The sequence below is a fragment of the Urtica dioica genome, chromosome 11, assembly GCF_054948205.1.
Source record: "Urtica dioica subsp. dioica isolate 48M chromosome 11, U.dioica_male_clone48M_v1_H2, whole genome shotgun sequence".
NCBI lineage: Eukaryota > Viridiplantae > Streptophyta > Magnoliopsida > Rosales > Urticaceae > Urtica > Urtica dioica.
The window spans coordinates 18,892,618-18,914,588 of record NC_142766.1 but is presented as its reverse complement, the minus strand read 5'-3'; the positions used below and the strand labels follow the sequence as shown (position 1 = coordinate 18,914,588).

The 21,971-nt window shown below is 34.1% G+C and overlaps 2 protein-coding genes across 5 annotated transcripts; one reads left to right on the top strand and one right to left on the bottom strand.

Moving 5' to 3' along the window:
* Nucleotides 1-9,713: 9,713 nt before the first annotated feature.
* LOC149382005 (putative serine/threonine-protein kinase PBL5) lies at nucleotides 9,714-14,607 on the top strand. 4 transcript variants are annotated; one of them, XM_089629961.1, is made up of 6 exons: nucleotides 10,296-10,373; nucleotides 10,671-10,699; nucleotides 12,925-13,181; nucleotides 13,266-13,455; nucleotides 13,524-13,915; nucleotides 14,002-14,607. In XM_089629961.1, the coding sequence occupies exons 2-6, from the start codon at nucleotides 10,696-10,698 to the stop codon at nucleotides 14,254-14,256; spliced, it is 1,098 nt and encodes a 365-aa protein (XP_089486087.1). In that variant the 5' UTR covers nucleotides 10,296-10,373; nucleotides 10,671-10,695; the 3' UTR covers nucleotides 14,257-14,607. The 4 variants fall into 4 exon arrangements, with proteins under 4 accessions (XP_089486086.1, XP_089486089.1, XP_089486087.1 ...); XM_089629960.1 differs by lacking the exons at nucleotides 10,296-10,373; nucleotides 10,671-10,699 and adding an exon at nucleotides 9,714-10,071; XM_089629963.1 differs by lacking the exon at nucleotides 10,671-10,699 and having other exon boundaries at nucleotides 10,105-10,373.
* Nucleotides 14,608-17,164: 2,557 nt separating this feature from the next.
* Nucleotides 17,165-20,293, bottom strand: LOC149382004 (uncharacterized). The gene is made up of 3 exons (XM_089601450.1): nucleotides 19,250-20,293; nucleotides 18,191-18,718; nucleotides 17,165-17,272 (listed from the first exon to the last, which is right to left on the bottom strand). The coding sequence occupies exons 1-3, from the start codon at nucleotides 20,291-20,293 to the stop codon at nucleotides 17,165-17,167; spliced, it is 1,680 nt and encodes a 559-aa protein (XP_089457576.1).
* Nucleotides 20,294-21,971: the final 1,678 nt, after the last annotated feature.

The window sequence follows — 21,971 nt, the reverse complement described above, 5'->3', positions numbered from 1 at the left end:
TGCGTAGAAGTCCTCGCGTTTCCCATCCCAGCGCCGATGGGTCAAAGCCGAGCGTGGTTATGTTGTTGAGATGTTAATTATGTTACTAAAAATGCATCTCTAACTCTTGGTGCCCAAATTTTTTTTTAAACAAAGTTGTTGTTTCCCAATTTTGATAACATGTGCTTGGTGTTGTCGGGGTCGTTGACAGTAGCTAGTTTATTGATAACAATGTCAAACCTGCCGGTTTATTGACATTGATGTCAATAAACCAGACAGTTTATTGACATTGATGTCAATAAACCTGACAGTTTATTGACATCAATGTCAATAAACCGGCAGGTTTGACATTGTTAATAAAATTGAGGGTATTTTTGTACTTAAAGAAAATAGATAGTCATAGTTTAGGATTAAATTGAACTTATTTGATTTTGGTCCAAAATCATTGTGGAGGTCATAGAATAGGAATAATCCCCTAAACTAAATCACTGGAATAATGTGGTCTAATATATAAATTATAGAATATGAACCTCTGTTCATTTTTGTTTTCTTTTGCTTAAAAAAGTTGAGTTTTATTTAGTTCGACGCACGTCATATTTTTAAGCAGCACCATCGGTTTTAAGTTATGCCGGTATTTTTTTTTTTTTAATGAGTAAAAAATAGTCAATACGTACTACGTATAGATAGAATAAATAAATAAGTGACTAATTTATTGTTGCAAACATAAGATTAATTCATAGAGCTTTGTGATTCAAACAACTTTTCTTCCAAACCAATCGAGGTTGCGAGACTAAAATAAAGCCTCAAATTATTTATTTTATATGAGCAACTTCTAAGCTCCTCCAACGCGAAATAATAGTACCATTACCGACAATTAATTGGTTTTGTTTTTTCTTGAATTAAAATATAGTTTAAATGAGTAAAGCTTCTCGAGTCCTCCATATGTTGCTTTCCATTAGATTTCATCAGTCTTAAATTGCTTACAGTTCAACAACTTTAACGCGTTTGACTCCCCTATTAATAGAAGGAATTAGATCTAAAATAGTAAGATAGTGACGTCACAATAATATATTTACAAAATAATTAATTTATCATGACACATAATAAATATGCAATTTTAAATTTTTTGAAAAAACAAAAACTTTCAAAAGATATTTAGCTATATCATCTTCCAAAACAGTTTAAACTTTGAAAACATAGAATTAAAGAGTTTTAAGACTTTAAAAATAAATGCAATGCTTAACGCCTTAACCCAACTGTTGAAACAGGTGAGCTATTCAAATTTCAAAGACCAAATCAGAGCTAAAATTCGAACTGTTTAAACAAAAAAATATGGGCATATAAGTTATAATAATTATCACATTAACACGACACGTTTGTTTCATACTATTTTCTTGAATTACTGAAATTTGTAGCTGAGTACAAGTTGACCAAAACATTGGCTGAGAGGCATTGGGATTGTCACATGTCAGAACTCAGAATAACCACTCAACTTATATATATAGTTTAATTTTGATCAAAACAGTTCATCCAACTTTGATGGATCATATACCTTCAGTTCATCTCTAGGGAATTTATGTATATGTATTCATATTTATTTATTCATTTATAGAAATTTGACCAAAATCCATGTACTTGAGTATTTTCATGCAATAAATCATGGGTGAGAGAATATCTGCTCATTGCCAAATATATATATATATATATATATATATATATATATATATATATATATTTGTAGATTTCAGGAAGAAAAGAAAAATGCCCATACTGTTTGTTGCGAAACGCATAAATTTTCTATGTAGTCAAAAGTAGACTGGTTTTTTAGCTTTGCAGTTACAGTATTGCTATGTTTATTTCATTGCCTCAAAAGTTGAACATTTAAAAATTCAATTTTAAATTCAACGGAGTTTCGGGTTTATGGTCTTAAGGCATGAATTTACTTACTATTCTTTGAGAGCGCCTATTTAATAATAGCAGTTGTAATTATGGCAATAAAGATGCAAGCTTTTTCGGAAGTCGTACGGAACAAACTACAAAGAATTAAAAAGAGATTGCGAAATAAACTTGTCGTTTCACTTTGCTTCGATTCAACCATCCATCGTTCACTCTAGATAACACTTTGACCATCAATCTATAGAGTATAACACCTATTTCTCCGAGTAAGAGAAATACGTGTTATATTATATACAAGTAATTCATTATATACAAAGTATTCAATGAGCTGTAGTAAGACATTTCCTCTTTAGTTTATAGTTGTATTGTATTATGTGTTTTCAAGTGTATCACAATTATATATATATATTCTCAGTTATTCATTTTTTTGTTACATTGTCTACTATCTTTTATTAATCTTAAAAATTTATCCCTTAATCAATTTTTTTAATTATTGATTTTTGGGTCTTAATATACGGAGATTGACATAATAAAAGCATATATGATCCTTATTTTTGTAAAAGAATATTCAGTAATAGATATTTTTATTGACATTTGATTTTTGATTTTTTTTTCTAATCGAAATGAGCATACTAAGAGCTTATCCAATTACACGATATCCCATCAAATATGCCGTATGATTTGGTCTAACCCCACGATATTTGCACCATCAAATATAGCGTGTGATACAGTGTCACACTATATTTGTCGTGACATGTATCACACGGTAAACTTAAAAAAAATGTTATTAACACATTAAGCACTAACTTTATATATATATATATATATATATATATATATATATATATATATATATATAAACCTATCAATATTTACAAAACACCAAAACTCATAATTGACTAAAAAAACACATTAAAATAAAGTTCAGGTAAAACATAAAAAATGTAAACATATATTAAAATTAAATTATACACATTAAATAAACGTAAAAACTAAAAACAATAACATAATTTTAAAAGACATAGTAAATTAGTATGATGTAATCTATCTTTCAAATGTATGTTTTTTATTTTGAATTATTTAGATGTAATATGTTGTTTAAGTAATGTAATTTTTATTTCAGAATTTTATTATTTTTAAACTTTGTACAATTTTGATTTTTGTTAAATATTGACAAGTTATAAATAATATTAATCATCTAATAAAAAAAATATAAACATTTAATTATTTACTGAAATTTTAAATGAAAGAGATTTTGTAGTTTTAATAATATAATAATGGTGAATAGTATTTTTAGTGTGAAATTTGGTGTTGGAAAAAAGTTGGTGTTAAAAACACACAAAAGTTGTGTGATTTCAACACCAAATATAGTGCATGGGTTGGAGTTACCCTAAATTGAGGTATGGCCAGGCACGAAGCCAATAGACATTGAGGGGGTGGATTTCATGAATGATCAAAATACCGTTATCGTTCAAGGACTCAGATTTTACTGGTATCTGAAGGTAAGCTATACCGTGAAATTCGGAAAAAGAAAAGGAAAACTGTACCATTGAGAATACCGTTACCGTTGAATAATACTGTCAAATACCGTACTTACAGAGAGGAATGTAGTGAATAAATATTTTTAAAAAATTCATGCATAACATAGGATAAAAATGGAAAAAGTCTATAATAATAGTTCAACAAAAATCCAACACAAACTTAATGACATAGTTCAATACAAAGTACAAAATCAAAATAGTGATAATATTCATATTAAAAATCAACTAATTATACATAAAATTTAATATTCTACAACTAATTTAACAAAAAAAACCCAAAAACACATTCAAATCTTAATCCTATATTTTCGGATGTAACTAAAAAAAATTGGATACAAACTCCAATTAAATACGATAAGAAGTTAGAAACTAAGAATTTGAACTAAATCATCAAAAAATAACGATAAATTTCATGAAGAAATAATAAATATCATCAGATTTTAAGAATTGCCGGTATTTGACCACTTACTGGTAAGTTTTTGTCGGAATGCGTGATAATTTGCCTGAAGACAATCGGAAAACGGAAGGATATTTATTATGATACAATTAAAATTTACAGATTAGCCTAATCTATTTTTTTTTTCAAATTTACCCCTCCTAAATTATGATACAAATTTACCCCTCCTAATAAATATCATAAGATTTTAAGAATTGACGGTATTTGACCACTTACTGGTAAGTTTCTGTCGGAATGCGTGATAATTTGTCTGAAGACAATCGAAAAACGGAATGATTCACCGGAAAACGCAAGAAACTGGAACGGTTTCCTCGGAATCAAAGAAAAATAATGGTCTTCTACATATCAGCACCGAGACTCTAAAAAAACAGATTCCGGTCCGGTTTCCGACCGAAATCCGCGAAATTTCAATCCTTACAAGTTACAACCCTTCCTCAATTTTTTTTTTTTTTAATTTACCCAAAAAATATATAAATCAACCCCTCTTGAACCTTTTTTTTTTTTGGCATATTAACTCCCTTGGTCAAGATTCTTTGACTTCTTCCTTCCGGTATGGTTATAATTATTCTTGATCAGTTTTGGTAGTCCTTATTCTTTTCTTAATATGCAATGTACAATGTAATTTGATGTTATCTACTTTCCTAATAAATTACTTAGCTATTTATTCAGGGACAAAATCTAACATTTACTAAAGTGAGGTTAATTTATAAATGAACAAATAAGTGAGTCTATGATTGGAATACGTAAATGACATATGACTAAATTTAAATAGATATTTCTTCTTCAGAAAAGCATATATTGTCAAATATATATATATATATATATATATATATATATATATGTATGTGATTATTTTCAAGAAAAAAAACATATATTCCGAAGTTATTTTAATGAAGAACGGCTTTATGCCAAATGAAACATATATTGGTGAAGGAGTCCCCTTCATATCAATGTTCATTCCTTTGATAATCATGGTCTTTGCAAGACGTCTATACAGGCACGGATTTACATGAAACTCAGGGGTCATATGATCTTCCCTTTTTTTTTTTTTTTTTTTTGACCCATTTTTTTTTTTTCCAAAAATTTATCCTAAAAATTTACAGATTAGCCTAATCTATTTTTTTTCAAATTTACCCCTCCTAAATTATGATACAAATTTGCCCCTTCTAGGTTAATCATGGGCATCGTTACAAAACGGTAGTACCGTTACCGTTAAATAGCCTTCTATTGCCTAACGGAAATGGTAATTCTATTAGGCGTAAAACTCTCTTCCGAAGTTGTTGAAGTCTACGAAGTTGTTGTGGATATACCATATAAGCGTCTTCGTTGGGGTGTGGTTGTGAGCTTTAAGGATGTTGATGTAGAGGAGCAGGCGGTGGATGTTGTTATGTAAAATATTGTTGTTGTGGAATATAAGGGGAGATCGGGGCAAATTCAGATAACTCTTGAGGGAAACTTAGAGGTTGATATGAATATGTTGGAGATGTGATGGAAGCATATTCGGTGTTTTCATAATTGAGAAATTTAGAAAGATTTAACCACTTTTGTGCATACTGGATGAGGAAGAGAGGGGATTTGGTTGTTGAATTTCTTGATGTTGTTCCTATTCTTTTTGTGATTGGATGGTGTGAGAGTGCGATTAGAACTTCGACGTGAGCCTCGATGAGAATTTCGGTGAGTGGATGACGAGCCAAACATGTTCGAAACTATATAATAAATTTTTTATACGTATAAAACTATAAATCATAAGTTGTGAGAGCTATAGATTAATAGAACCACTTAAATAAAAATTTGTGAGACATTGATACTTGAGAGAATTTAATGGGTTCGAGAGAGATGAATGTTTTGATTTGTGAAGGAAAATAATAAGGAATGAGATGTATTAATAGGAAAAATAATTAAAATGGTTGAAATTTATTTATTTATTTTGCTAAAATCTGAGGCCTCAACGGGCATATATAAACCGTTGTATCATCAACGACTCAGATTAATTAAAACAAAAAACAAAAAGTTGTAAGCAATATCGTCGCACGTATCAGACTGAGGCTCACTTATTCTCTTAACGGTAGCATTCGGTACCAATAACTTCTATCTAACTTTGACCAATTCCGCAGACCGTCGAAAGTGGTATTTCTGATATACCCAATCTTGAAAACGGTAGTCTTGTTGGCAGTAAATAGATCGAAGTTACCAGAATTTCTGTTAACTTCCGGTACCGATGCCTAGGATGACGTCTAGCTAGTGTGTATATATTTTATGAGTACTGCTATTCAGCACGTTTCATGATTTAAAACGATCCACTCACAACGTGACACGTGGATGTTCAGTGCCACGTGTCACGTTGTGAGTGGATCGTTTCAAATCGTGAAACGTGCCAAAAATCATTTCCCCTATTTTATCCATACCCTCCCTCTCTACACACACATAGTTAGCAGCCATCTATTTTCAGCTATATATATGTAATTAATGGTAATTAATATGCATGTTGAAAGCGGCACCTAATTAATTATTCCTTATATATATATATATAAATAATGGTAATTAATATGCATATTGAAAGCGGCACCTAATTTCCTACGATTGACTAGTTTGGCTAAAGGAGATGCTTTAACATACCATTAATCAAACTACTATTGATAATTAAAAATAAATAAGCTACTATTGACTAATAAATACAGAGTCGTGGTAGTGGTACATATACATACCCCCACTAATTCTTAAAATTATAATCGCTTGACCTTTTGGAGTGAGTACTAATTAATCCACCCAGACAACTAATATTCCTATTTTTACTTTCTTTTCAATTTTTTTTTTTTACCTTTTTTATTTGACTGTTTTTTTTTTTTTTTTTTTTTTAATCTTTGGATCAGCATTTCATGATTTGGCAAGCTAATGTTTATCTTATGATCAGATATCTACTCTTTATATCAAAATAATTAATGAAATTGAAGAATAAATAAAGAGAAGCTAATACTTTCATGAATGAGATCATTCCATCACTAATCGCCTCCCATTTACTATGATTGGAAACTTTTTCACCAGCTGATGGCTCATAAACACTACAACTTATTAATCAAGTCCAATATATACAGGGGGTGACACGTTTTTGTTTTATTTGTCCCATTAGAGCATACAAATCTATTTCACACCAACCATATGAATTTGATGATAATCTTTGTTCTTTTCTTGTTTGTCATTTATAAGGTAATGCAATAAGCAAGTTGAAAACTTGAAAGGGAAAAAGAAAAGCCAAACTTCACATACGTTACCAAGTGTCTCTCTCAAAATCCTATGTCCATATCCATTATTGAAACACAAATTATTTGTTAGGTAAAGAATATGAGAATGGATGTCTTTTTTTTTATTTTTTTTTTATTTTATTTTTTTTTTATTTTTTTTGCCAAGTGTGTATTTTTGGTGTAGCAAAAAAAAAGTTAAGAATTTTTTTTTCCTTGTCGATAAAGACCTATCAATGTTTCAAATATTTAATTAAAGTTCATATTGCTCAATTTTCTTAATAATGGAAATTATTGGTAGCTGGAACAATCATATTGCCGTTCTATAATCTATATATTATTGATTCAAACCACCGACCAAAAAAATCACCACGTAATTCACTTTTGAACACAACAGTGAATTGAAATTATTCTTTTGAACATATGGTTTTGATTTGTTCTCTATCATTTTTATTCGCAGTCACATGGGTAAAGATAAATAGACCATCTTTAATTAGTTTATACGTGATTATATTTCATAATTATAAATCTTTATTAGCTATTTATTTGTTTTGGGGAATTTATGAAATCACCAATAAAATTTAAACGTGTACCGTTTCTATGAGTTTGCCATTTTCTTATAGATTTGGAGAAGCAATTAGTTACTGAATACCAGTGCTTGAGAGAAGTTTCATTTTGTTTTGTGTTCAGTAATTATAATGATGAACCAAATCCGCAAAGAATCTCAAACTTAATTATAATTGATTCTATCAATTTTGTAGAAGCTTCTTCGTGGAATCTTCATGGTTCCGAATTCACGCGTAAATAAATAGTAAATCCACGTTACACGTACGTGTTAATCTTCTCATTTACATTTGATTCACCGAGATTCAGTTCTCTATTATTATTCATTGTTGTGGGAACTTCACATGGCACGTAATGTAATTATGTAATGTTTTTTTTTTCTTTCAAATAATAATTAAACTCTATCCGATTTAAAGAGAATTATATCAAAGCAAACAAATATGAAGCATTATTCTTAAGATTTTGAGGATACTACAGAAAATGGTGATTAAGGATTATTTTTTATTTGAAAATCAAATCAATTTCAATTTCTTTTTATTAAAATCATATTGATAGTAAGAGCAAAGCTAATGTGCCTAGTACATATTTCGCAGCTATTTGATTATTACCTGTTTGAAAATCTCTTATTACCCACATAATTACATTATATTTGCGAATATTGTTTATAGGAAAATATGTTGGGCATCAATCACTCTGATTTTGAGAAATATTATGCGTATCTCTTTGTGTAATGTTTATGACTTAAGTGTACTACAAAAATCATTAATGTATAATATCTCTCCCCTACTATAAATTTTGTTGATTTTATATTATTTAAATGATGAAATACCCATAACATCCCTAATGAAACCTTAATAATTTATTCTCAGTTGCGTTCTCAAGTTTTTTGTTAACTATACAGTGCACATTATAAATGCGTTGCAGTGATGCTTTATGAGAACTAGAGACTGGTATATAAGAACGACCCATATCTAGAAATAGTTAACTTTCAAACACACAAAGATTAAGTTGAAAAATGGCAAATGCTTTTTTTTAGCATGTAGTAAAGATTCAGTTGATATCATAACACTATGGTAACAACGGTTAAATTTTCTAACAAGCAAATATTTGTGCAAAGAAGAGTCTTAGTTGAAGAAAAAAAAAGACAATTTAGAGGGTATCATGAATACTGAAGAATTGTTTTTATTTATTTATTATTATAATAAATTGATGATAATATAAAAAATTAGAAAGAAGACACGTCGTGAGCCTTTTTTTTATAGTAAAAGGAACATGAAATAGACGTTAAATAATGACGGGAAATAGAAAAGCTTTTGTGAGTCTTAATTTGTTTATTTTTTATTTTTCGATAATAAAAGAGGTATTACGCACTTATTAAATCAGTACGCGTTTCGACCTCCATTGGGTCCCGCCACGGACATCAGCAAAGTGGGACCAACTTTGCAGCTCTTTTATAATTAATTTATTTGTTTGAAAAATAAGCTCTTTTTTTTTATATATGGGAAAAAAAGCGCTTTTATTCCCACTCTTCTCGTTTTCTTCAAACGTTGACTCTTATAAGCAAATCTGACGGCTCAAAAGACACGTTTGGCGATTGTGCGTCACCGGCGGGTAATACGACACAAAAGAAAAAGGAAAATTAATTAAATAAAGTAAAAATAAATAAACAAAATGAATAGAGAACTCTTTGGCTTACGGAAGAAGAGGACAAAGATCTGTTGCGAACCAGCTCGCATCGAGAATCGCCGTACAGCAATCAGATCTTGCCACGTCATCATTTCCGCGAGCTCGCCCGAAACCAGTAAAGACAAAGACTACGATAGCTTTTTTCCTGCTAAAACGACGTGGCGTTTCCTTATAACGTGTCTTTATTACAAGACCCAACCTCAACAGCAGCATTTTAAGCCATCCTGAAATGACAACTAAACTCTTACGGGATACGTGGCATAATTTGAGTGGATTCTTCTGATTTATATTTCTATGGTGGTTCCCAGAGTATTACAGCTTCGAGAGATATAAAACGTGCAATTAAGACATAAAAATAAAAAGTGCTGTGCCTGTGAGTATTGTAGAATCGAAGAACTCTCTCTTCTATTTTTATTTTTCTATTTCCCTTTCGTCTCTGCGTTCGAGAGTTCTCAAGAAAGAAAAAAATCTCTCTCTCTCTCTCATTTCGTGTGTTATATTTTCAAGCGTGGTTTTCGGGTTTCTGCGTTTTTTTGGGGTCTTCTATCTGTGTAACTGAGAAATAAAAAAAAGCAAGACTAACTCACTCACACAAACGCACGGATTTGGAGGTCATCGATGGGGTGTTTTCGTTGCGCTGGGAATTCAAACAAAAGATCAGAGAGTCGAGAAACTCGTAGCGATGTCAAGTCAAACGAGCAAATCTCTCAAGGTACACTGTTGATTTTTTTTTTATTATTTATCCTTTGTTTATGAATGCTTGAGATGAAGAGGTCTAATTTTTTTTAATTATTATTCTTCGATGATTGCTTCTTTTTTTTTTTTTTTTTTTTGTTAGGAATTTTGAGTTTCTATTGACTGAAATTAGCTTGATAGGGTTTTTGTTTGTGTGCACAATATCGGAAGTTTTGTTTTTTTTTTAATTTCATTTATTAGTTTTTTTTTCGTTGTTCGTCGGTGGTAATCGAGACTCGACTGGGATTGCTTTGTCGTTTTCGCTGCCGAAATAAAAGGGTAAAACATTTCTTTTTTGTTTTTGTTTTTGTTGGTTCTTTCGATTTGGCTTTTACCGGGTTTAATCAGTTTAAAAAATTCCGGTAAAGCGAATTCCTTCTTTTACTATTTTATTCAATGGCCTGAATTCTTCGGTGATATAGCTTCCATTTTTCGCTGTTTGAAATCGCGTTCACATCTCAGACTTCAAATACATCTATCAAAGTTTTGACCTTTTTGTTATTATCGAAGCTGGGCTAAGATTTTTCTCTTATTTCACTAATCTATTTTTGTTTGTTTTCATGGTTGGCTGGCTAGGTCAAGTCCCTAATCCAAATTGCTTATGGGTATTAGCAAATATTAGAACTTAGTCTTTGTTATGTCGTTTTTGGTTAGTGTAGTTTTTATCTGTCGTTACTTTTTGTTTACAGCCTATATAAAGGCTGGTTTGATGTACAAATCATTAAGTCAAATAAAAGAGTTTTGGGTCTCTGATTCATTCAAGAACAGAGTCCAAATTCCCAATTTGATTTCATCTTCTCAAATCCCAGAATTGCAATATGGTATCAGAGCAAATCTTCTGCGCCACCTGAGATTTCCGATTTCATCTCCTTCTCGTTTTCAAGTTTCTCTCTCGTTGCTACAATGCCGGATAATGAAGCTTCATCGACGGAGACGAGTCGTCCGATTCAGAGCGATTTTCAGCAAGGTTTGTCATTGATTCGCCCCCAAATCCGAGATTTGTTTCGTTTTCATCGTCTCTTCAATGACGATTGAAGAAACCTCGACGGGATCGGCGACGCCTATCCTCAATCCAATTCTGGGTTTGTATTTCTCTCGTTTCTCGATTGCAATTTCTGATTCCTTTCCCGTGCGTCCATGGCGGAATTCGGAGATTCATCGACGGAGAGTTCTTTATTTCGATCCGATGAAGATTCGAGACGACGTTCCTTTCTCTCGATCTAGTGAAAGAACGAGACGGCGTCCATTCTTGAAGTTCAGACGGATTCTCATTAATTCGGAGACAATTCCGTATCTCAGTCGCAATCAAGACGACGACGCTGCGACAAGTGTTAGTCTATCAAGATCCTTTCTCCGGCGAGTCTCGCCGTGCCAATATGATCAAGAAAGGTTGACGAAGACGCTGCGTCAAGCATCAATTTTTTTTTCCGGCGAGTCCTGCCGTGCCTTGGCCTTCATGGTCCTTTTCCGGCGAGTCCCGCCGTGTCAAAGCCATCCAGATTCACTCCGTCTACCTCGCCTACAAAGCTGCTGCAATCAAGAATCTATCTCCGGCGAGTCGCGCCGTGTTAATGCGATCACGATTCAGTCAGCCGAGCTCACCTGCAAAGCCGCAGCGATTCATCAACAATGTCAGTCCGACAATCTCTCTCACAAGCCCCGAAGTCCAGACTTTTCCGGTTGTGTCAATCGCGGTCTGTATTTGTGGGCAAGGGAGGGAATCACTGCCGCAACAGTAAAGAGAGTGCGGGAATTCGCGGCATTCATGGCAGTGATCGTCTCTTCAAAAGGGCAGTTCATGGAGTTGTACTACAATTGCTCTCAGTTTTCCAGGATGCTTGTTTATTTTTCTCATGTTCAAGAAGAGTGACAACTCAATCGGAGTGGAGGTTCTTGGTTATTTCGGTTCAGACGCTTCATCAGCATTTGGACTTCTTCACCAAGTTGTTATCTTCTACGGAGTCAAAGTTCAGTTCTTGAAAAATCCATGATTTTCAAGGCTGCGTGGGAATTCAAGGCTGTTCAGAAGTTGTGTCTTCTCCGATGTTTCATGATTTTTAGTCCAAGATAAACTTTCAAGAAAGTTTATCTTGAGGGGGTGTATTAGAACTTAGTCTTTGTTATGTCGTTTTTGGTTAGTGTAGTTTTTATCTGTCGTTACTTTTTGTTTACAGCCTATATAAAGGCTGGTTTGATGTACAAATCATTAAGTCAAATAAAAGAGTTTTGGGTCTCTGATTCATTCAAGAACAGAGTCCAAATTCCCAATTTGATTTCATCTTCTCAAATCCCAGAATTGCAATATAATCAAGCTGATTCATGTTTCGATTTAATAAATTCTCGATGGGAATGAACTCCTTTTTTTTAGTTAATGGATTATTACTGTCTTCGTTTCTTTTTCTTCAGCTTTGGTCCAATTCTTTATTCTTAGTTTCAAAAATTATATTAATGCAGAGATATGTGCTTTAGCATTTTAAAAAAAAAAAAAAAAAAAAAAAAAAAAAAAAAAAAAAAAAAAAAAAAAAAAAAAAAAAATATTGCAATTCTGGGATTTGAGAAGATGAAATCAAATTGGGAATTTGGACTCTGTTCTTGAATGAATCAGAGACCCAAAACTCTTTTATTTGACTTAATGATTTGTACATCAAACCAGCCTTTATATAGGCTGTAAACAAAAAGTAACGACAGATAAAAACTACACTAACCAAAAACGACATAACAAAGACTAAGTTCTAATAGCAAATGCCTTAATTTTAGTGTCGCATGATTAGCCTAATTTCTGTTTTTGATATATACCATGTATTTGATCGTCTTGTCATTTGATCTGTAGGCACTGTGAGAGTGAGTCCGAGCTCGAAGATGGACGTGGAAGCAAAGACCGAGGAGGCCTCGAAGGACAAAGACGACCAATTGTCTTTGGACGTGAAGAAGCTGAACCTGAAAGAGAGCGAGACCAACGGCCGAAGAGCTCAGACGTTGACCTTCGAAGAGCTCGCAATCGCCACCGGAAACTTCCGGTGCGACTGCTTTCTCGGCGAGGGCGGTTTCGGCAAAGTTTACAAGGGACACTTGGACAAAATCAATCAGGTATATAGATAGATAGATAGATAGATAGATGGGACTTGGACTGTGAAGTTTGGCTGATAAATTCAACGGGGTGGTTCTTATTAGGTTGTGGCTATCAAGCAACTTGATCGAAACGGGCTTCAGGGGATTAGGGAATTCGTGGTGGAAGTTCTCACGCTCAGCCTCGCGGACCACCCTAACCTCGTTAAGCTGATTGGATTCTGTGCCGAGGGAGATCAGAGACTGTTGGTTTACGAGTACATGCCGTTGGGTTCCTTGGAAGACCATTTACACGGTATATATATGCATACATAAAACGAGGTGTCAAGGGAGTGAAATGTGACTTGATTTTGTTTTTTTCAGATCTTTTGCCGGGAAGAGAAGTACTTGATTGGAACACGAGGATGAAGATAGCGGCGGGGGCGGCGAGAGGCTTAGAGTATCTGCACGTAAAAATGAAACCTCCGGTGATATACCGAGACCTGAAATGCTCCAACATTTTGCTCGGCGAAGGCTATCACCCAAAGCTGTCGGATTTTGGGCTTGCGAAAGTGGGTCCGAGCGGAGACAAAACCCACGTCTCGACGAGGATCATGGGAACGTACGGCTATTGCGCCCCCGACTACGCCATGACCGGCCAACTCACATTCAAGTCCGACATTTACAGCTTCGGGGTCGTTCTTCTCGAGCTCATCACGGGAAGGAAGGCCATTGACTCGACCAAGCCCCACAAAGAGCAAAACTTGGTCGCGTGGGTCAGTACTTAATTCCAGTTTCTGTTTCTAATTCTGTTTCGTCGAGATTTTGAGTACTGAGCTTTGTTTTGGTTCTGGTTTTGCAGGCTCGGCCTTTGTTTCGGGACCGGAGGAAGTTTTCGCAGATGGTGGATCCGTTGCTGAAAGGGCGATATCCGGTGCGAGGGCTTTATCAGGCTCTCGCCATAGCCGCGATGTGTGTTCAAGAACAGCCCAATTTGAGGCCTGTCATATCGGATGTGGTCACGGCTTTGAATTACTTGGCTTCCCAGAAGTATGACCAGCAAATCAACTCGAGGAGGGGAACTAGTTGCGATGAACTAGAGATGGACTTGAGTTGATTTTTTATTTATTTTTTTTAGAAAAATAAGCAGTGAATAGTGGGGTCGGAAAGAAGAAAGAAAAGAAAAACCACCCTTGAGGTTGCATAAATGTGAAGTGCTTAGTTATCAAATTTTGAAATTATACAGTAGAGATGACAAATGCTTCTTGACATGATAACAGGGAAAAAAAGAGAGAATTTTTACCATATTGTTTCTTCACTGTACATGTGATTGTGAATATGGTGAGTTTTGGGAGTTCTTGTATGTTTAAGTGCTTCTCTCTCTAGCTGTGTAGGAATTTATTTATTTATTTATTTTGGCTAATTGACCCTTTTATTTTAGTAATAATTACTTTATTATTTTACTCCAGCACTTATCCTTAAATAAAAAAGAGAATAAAGATAAAGAAAAGGAACGGCAGTGCAATTTGTCTATAGAAACGTGTTGTCGATATTTGAGAGGCCTCACGGAGTCTGATTCTCATTGACCGAATGTTGCCTTTCTGGCAATATAAATTTAATAAATGTCTGAATATTATTCAATGATCAATTTTTTTTGCTCACAAAATTCAATGATAAATTAATCATTCATGCATTCTCTGCCAGTGTTTGCAATTAATTTTACCAACCGAGTCGGACTAAGAAAATTGGACATGATATGCATCAATAATTCAAACATATTATATTAAACGCACAACTGTATAATGTAACATTTTTAAATATACTCTCTTTCTTTCTTTAGGGAAATTTTAAACATGCTCACCTCACACACACAAAACAAAAGAGAGGAGAAAATGAAAACCCGAAAGTAACATTTTGACAGAGGCTTGAGAGGAGAATCTGATGCCAGCGTAACATCAAACTGTTTGAGTGAAAATATAATCAAACTTTACCACATATATTTTTGTCTTGACATGAACGAAAATCCAATGCTGGTTATTTAAGATTTCAATCCCAGTGCAGCGGAAAAAAAAGGTTTGGTCGCAGTCACTCACTGTATGTCTCACTTTGTTTGTAGAGAAAAAATGGTTCCACTTCCACGTGTCAGAAGTGACGAAAGCAGAGATGTCTTACGATACGACATATAGTCTTTCAGTCGATTGATTCACCAATGCCATACGTACATGTCTTACATTGATTAGAGATTAACGTTAGTTTGAATAAATTGGTATTCGTGAGCTCAAAGTGGTCCCATGACGTTTATGTTTGGTTAAGGACATATTCTGCAAGATCAAGATTATACCTGAGTGTGTGAGTTCAATAGCATCGTTTCGTTGCATGGATAAGTGACTTTATACACGCTATTTCTATGATTAAAAAAAAAAAAAACAAAAAAAAACTATGCAGTTTTCATATAATGGGAGAGCTTATAAAAATAACTGTTTTAAGGGTAACATTTCAAAAATAACATTTACTTCAAATCCTTTCAAAAATAGCCTTTTTCAAACGGTAAAATATTATTTTTCTTATAAATGACATTGTAAATAGTTTAATAAAGCCCAACGCATTAGATAATTTATTAAAAAGATTGTGTAAATATCAAGAAAATGGCTGTGTACAACTTATAAAATGTTATTTTCGTAGTAAAAATTTTAAACATGCTGTTTTCATGACCAGTACAAAAAACGACATCATTTTGGGCCGGGTGCCTTTGGTTCACTTGGATATCTCAACCTATATCCAATCCACCCTGTCGTTTACAAAACAGTCAAAGAGTCACGTGCATGAGAAACTTGGCGCCAAAGCTCGTTAGAAACTGCCTGGTTCCACCATCCAATCCAGGTAGGTAACATCAATTTCATGCTCAATCGAAACTTCGCAGTATTCCCAGTTTTTTTTTTTTTTTTTTTTTTTTTTTCATTTAAATTACTTGCCTGTGTTGAATCTTGACAATTATTGTAGTTGTTTCTTGCTTCGGCAATTATTGTAGTTTCGGTTGAACTTTAACTCTTCAGCTTTGCGGAAAACTTAATTACTTAGCAGCAATAACTTCTACTCTAAGCAACTAACCAAATTGTCGAGAATTATCAAACATTTGATAGAACAAATTTGAACAACAGAAATGAAGAAGATGACACAGAGAAATTTATCTTGGTTCGGTCATAAACATGACCTACTCCAGCGTGGCTTCACTAATCGGTGATGTCTCAAGATCTCAGAATTACAACGTACATGAAACAGCTCATAATCAACCTCTCACACTCTCAAAGATTCTACCAAGGTTTTTCGTCTTATATCCCAATTCCCAATTCAAGAAGCTTCTTCTCAATATCTTCACTCGTGTTTTTTTTTTTACTTTGATTCCTATTAAGATGATTTGTTATTTGTAATTCCCACCCGATCTTAAGTATTTATATATATCCAAGAGTACTTACACACTCAAGCTATACGATATGACTTTATAAACCAGTCAAAAATGTTGTTTACAAGGTCCTAAAACAGATTTACAAACTAAGTTATAACTGTTGAGAAGCTTCATGCGCAAGTAACCTCTAATAACCAAGTTTAACGTCAAATTTTATAGTTTCAATCTGAATGCACATTCTTGGATTAAAACCTTGATTTCTGCGATCGCGATTCGCTTCTCAAATTTTTTTTCTTTCGAAATAAACATGGAAACGAGATTGTTCATTGCTACTCTGTCAGTAATTTTCTTCACTTATATATTCTTCAATTAATTTAATTGGTGGTGATCATGAGTCGTGTATGAATTTTCCTTTCGCCTCACAAGTTATCAACAGAACAACTTTTCCTTCCTTTTTTCTCGATACTGTATTTTAGATCAAAGCATTAATTCCTTCGATCGATGAGGAGCTACGATTTCGAGATTGTACAATATATGAAAAAAAATTGATATTTCCTTATTTGATTTAAAATAAAAAATGATGAGAATACAAATGCGAGGTGGTTGAATTAGAAGCAAGTGATTAGTTAAACAATTGACTGACCTCACCATCTCTGCAATGCCCAACCCATAAGTACATCACCGAGTTGTTGGTCGACGGAAGAACTCTGCAACAATCCCTCCTCGGTGCCTTTTCACACCCAAATTAAAAAAAAAAAAAAAAAAAAAAATCAACAACACAAACGAAAGATAATAATAGAAGTTTTGGCTTTTTAGTCTTAAATAACATAAGAAACTTACTGTCACTCAACTTGCTATTCTAAGAAGAAGAAAAACTAAACATCTCCAATGGAGGCCCTCAAACCTTCATTTTGAGGGTTTTTGGACTTTTAATAGGAAACTCTAAATTCTCGTTCTAGGGTTTTCAAGCACCCTGAATTCAGATCCTCAAAAACTTTCAGTTATTATATTTTAGTTTTATATTCTGTATAAGTTGTTGAAATTGATCTTGTTTTTCAAAGTTTGATAAAATATTTTATTTTTTAGTACATAATGATAAATATATTATAATTTAGTCCTTTTAATTTAATAATTTGATATTTTTGAAAGTGGAAGAATAAATAAAAACATAACACATGCTATTAATATACAAATTAACATAATTATTACAAGAATATTATAATATTAAATGTATTAACATCCAAAATAACTAAATAAATTTGAGTAACCATTGAAACACATTATTTTCTATTGTTACAATAAGATTATGTTTTCATGAGTTTTTTAAAACTATAAACAATTTATCAAAATTCCTATATTTAAAAAGAAAGGAAAAAAAATAAGTTGATACAAAATTAATGGTTGGATGGTGTCTCCTGTTGTTTAAAGACTATTTGCACCAGGGGACAGAGCCAGAAATTTAAATTAGGAGGTAAATATAAAGTCCAAAGTTGATAATTTGTAAATTAAAGTATAAAAAGAGTTAAATACTAGCAAAAATCATAATAAAAAAAAATGGAGGGGGCCATACCCCCTCTAGGCCTATGTTGGCTCCGTCCTTGATTATTTGCACGAAAAAAGGCCACCGTTTTCTAGGTTGATTACATACCTTGTGCCAGCGAAAAGGGTCGGGATTCTTGAAGACAACAACAGAGCGAAGGGCATCGGGGGAGTCCATGCTCCAGCGACAGTAGGGCTGGCGGCGGCGGCGACGGCGGGTGTAGACAGAGCGGCGGTTTCCGACGGCAGAGGCGTAGAAGAGAAAGGGGGTTTGACATGGGTGCTTGGTCACGGGCCGCGTGTTGAACGAGTAGGCGGTGTAGTCCGCTCGCGGGTACCAGTTCAAGAACGTCCTGGCGGGCATCTCGAGCTCTCGGGGCGACACGGCGCCCCTGATGACCTGGACCACGTAGCCCCACGACACCGAGACCGACCACCGGCGAGCCTCGTCGTAGCATATTGATTGTTGCATTATGCTCGCCGAGTCCTCTTTCGCCCACTGAAGGAGGCGCCGCACGGATTCCAGGCGGGACGTCCCCGGGAACACGGGCTCCACCACGTCTATGTGGTGGAGAGACAGAAACGGTGCCACCGGGTGTGCCCCTAGTAGCCCCACCAAGTTCCCGTACACGTCGTACTGCACTCATGAAAGTATCATGGATTTCATCTCAAAATTAATTTTAAAAACATTTCATAAAATTAAATTCATAACACTATCGGTCAAAGTAACATGATATATATATATATATATATATATAATATATATGCGCATTTCAAGAGCATGATATATATATCGGTCAAAGATTACATAATGATACATATGAATTAAACTGAAAGAATATATACATCCATTTGAACTTTTTTTTTCATGCTTTTCCCGGAAGTATAGAGATGATTTAATTTCGTCAGATATTCTCATTATTATGCTCTTATCTGAAGTACGGAATATATATAATATAACAAAGTATTTAGAACTATGATACATATAGACTTCGTGGCCGACTTTACACATCTTTTTTTAACTATTTTGATCAAAATACCTCACGGCGAAAAGTACCAATAGACAAATCTCAAAAGCAATTCATATAGTCATTGTACATCTCTACGATCATTAACATGTGGGTCAAGACTGATGCATGGTCATGTTTTTGGTACGTAGATAGAGTACCTGGTGGAAGCCGGGCTCTCGGGTGAGAGGGACGCCGAGCTCGGACATGCAAGCGTGCATGCGATCGTCGCTGCCGTAGAGTGCCGGGTATCGCTGGATACACCGGTCCTGCATCTTCGCCAGCTCCACCGCCAACGGATAGCTGATCGCAAACCCTCCTCCGCCGTAAGCCATCCCGTACGAAAAGTATATATTCTGGACATGGCTCTCCGACGAGCTTCCGACGTAGTAAAACTCCCGGTGGTCGTACTTTGCCAAAACCCTGACGACGTTGTCGGTCACGAACACCGTATCGTCGTCCCCCATCACGAACCACCTCACGTCTTTCAATCCGAGCCTGAGGGTCTCGCTCACCACCCGAGATATCCGCAGCGCCGCCCTCTTTCCCTGCCGGTTCGTGTACTTGAACCGCGACGTCTCGCCGGAGACTCTCACCTCCGGGAGCCCTTTCCCTCCTTTCACCGGCCGGTCCACCCACACCACGCCGCGGGTCTTCCCCGGCCGCCACCACGACTTTATGTACTCCTTCCGCTTCTCCCACAGCCCCGCCGAGGCCGCGATCGCGAACGCCACGTGTCTCAGCTCCGTGTCCTGCCGCCGCCGAAGCGGGGCCGCGGAGCTCGGATTCTTCAGGGGCTCGCCGGAGCACGGCGGAGGTATTTTCTCTTCTTGGTGTTGTATTTGGTGCTGGTGGGAGAGGAAGACGAGGTTTGAGGAGTAGAGGACGTAGAGAGCGGCGGTGGAGAGGATGAAGATGGCGAGGCTGCTTCGGCCGATGGCGGCGGTGGTGGTCATGGCCGTCGGGGTTGCGTGGTTTAGCGTCGTTTGGGGTTTGATGGTGTCGTTTCGACCAGCAATATTGTTTTTGTTGGCGTTGTTGCGGTGGTTGTTGTTGGAGAGGTCATTTGGTTGGATCGGTTCCAAGGATGGTGGGAGGGTTTCGAGAGTTATTCGGATCAGAGAGTTGAGTGAATTAAGAGGGTATTTACGTATATTGTTCTTTTTCTTGCATAGTTCTAAAACAGCTATGCGAAGATTATGCATGGATTTTTTTTTAATATATAATTGGATTTTGTAGTTCATTTTTATTCATTCAAATGTTCATTTTGTTTTCATTTTTTTTATTCTCTTTAAAGCTGCTTGACTCGCGGAGTATGTGCTACGATAAGTATAAAAGCATATGATTGGTAGATTTTCCTCAAAAAAGATATTGCCAGTAGCGGATCCAAACTCGGGGGGGCCAAAACTGAATTTTGGCCGGAAAAAAAAAAAAAAAAAAAAATTTAAGCCTAAATTTTTTTTTTTTTTTGGGGGGCCAGGCCTCTTGGGCCTTCAACGTGGGTCCGCCGCCACTGGAGCTTGCTTTTCTTTTTTTTAGATTTTATTATTACAAAAATAATATGTTTAAAATTTTTATTGTAAAAATAATATTTTTTAAGTTGTAATTTTTTTATGTTCAAAAAATTTTAAAAAAAAAATTGTTTATTGTTTTGTGCTCTATTTGACTTTATTTATTGTTTACAATTTTCATATATAAGGTATTTTTGAAAAGATAATAATCATTATTTTTAAAATGTTGCATTCTTTTCTCATTACTGAATATTTAGTTAAGTTTGCGATTTAATCATTAACAAAAATAAAACGAGTTCATAATTATCACAATCTTCTTTTGACTATTATTAGCTCACGTTTTCAAAGTTACTTAATAAAAAAAAAGTGAACAAATTAAAAAAAAAAAAGATAATCAATCATAAAAAATTTAAAAACTAATTTATGTATCACATATTAGCAATTAGTTTTTTTAACTCTCTCTCTCTCTCTCTCTCTCCGTATTCTTCTTTAAATTATCATATTAAATAATTGAAATTTTGCAACCTATTTTATCTATTTATAAATGTTTCTAATAACATCTCCAACATTAACACCTAATTTGGTATTGAAATTACACAATTTTTGTGTGTTTTAATCACTAAATTTTTTTTCAACTCCAACCACAACACTAAATTGTACACTAAAACACTATTCTATATTATTATATTAGTAATTTTAAATAATCTATTTATTAATTACTTTTTAATAAATAATTATAATTTATATATTTAATTAACTAATGAAATTAGCTTTTACATGTCAATATTTAACCAAAATTAAAATATACTAAAATAAAAATAATATATTTTGAAATAAATATTACATTATTTAAAAATATATTTCATTAAAATAACTCTAGATAAAAAAAAATATTTGAAAGACAGATTGTATTATACTCATTTATATGATATATATATATATATATATATATATATGTATATGTGTATATATGGATTAGATATTCACCTATATTAATAAAAGAATGTTTAAAAAATAATAATTTATACCGTGTGATACACTACCCAAGCCAAATATAAAAGAGATATTGTATCACATAGTATAAATGACGTGCACTATACAATGTGGTTGGAAGAATATTCACGTTATATATTTGAAGTTATACCTTAAATGGTTAATTTTAATAAATTGTAAACACTATACCCGACAAACAAATTCCACAAATATTATGTATATCAAATTAAATAAGGAAAAGAGTACTGAAATCATTTTAAAATACTCAAGTGATTGTAGAGTTTTCATTTAATTGTACAATCAGTTGTTATAACATGGAAGGAAAGTTGTACCTTTCATAGTCTCAAAACCCACACGAATCTCTCTGCGTTTAGCCTCT

Coding starts and splice junctions, on each gene's coding strand:
- LOC149382005 (XM_089629960.1), top strand. CDS start 9,978: ATGGGGTGTTTTCGTTGCGCTGGGAATTCAAACAAAAGATCAGAGAGT. Junction 13,182..13,265: donor ACTTGGACAAAATCAATCAG/GTATATAGATAG, acceptor GGTTCTTATTAG/GTTGTGGCTATCAAGCAACT. Junction 13,916..14,001: donor AGCAAAACTTGGTCGCGTGG/GTCAGTACTTAA, acceptor CTGGTTTTGCAG/GCTCGGCCTTTGTTTCGGGA.
- LOC149382004 (XM_089601450.1), bottom strand. CDS start 20,293: ATGCATAATCTTCGCATAGCTGTTTTAGAACTATGCAAGAAAAAGAAC. Junction 18,719..19,249: donor GAGAGCCCGGCTTCCACCAG/GTACTCTATCTA, acceptor TCATGAGTGCAG/TACGACGTGTACGGGAACTT. Junction 17,273..18,190: donor ACCCTTTTCGCTGGCACAAG/GTATGTAATCAA, acceptor GGGTGTGAAAAG/GCACCGAGGAGGGATTGTTG.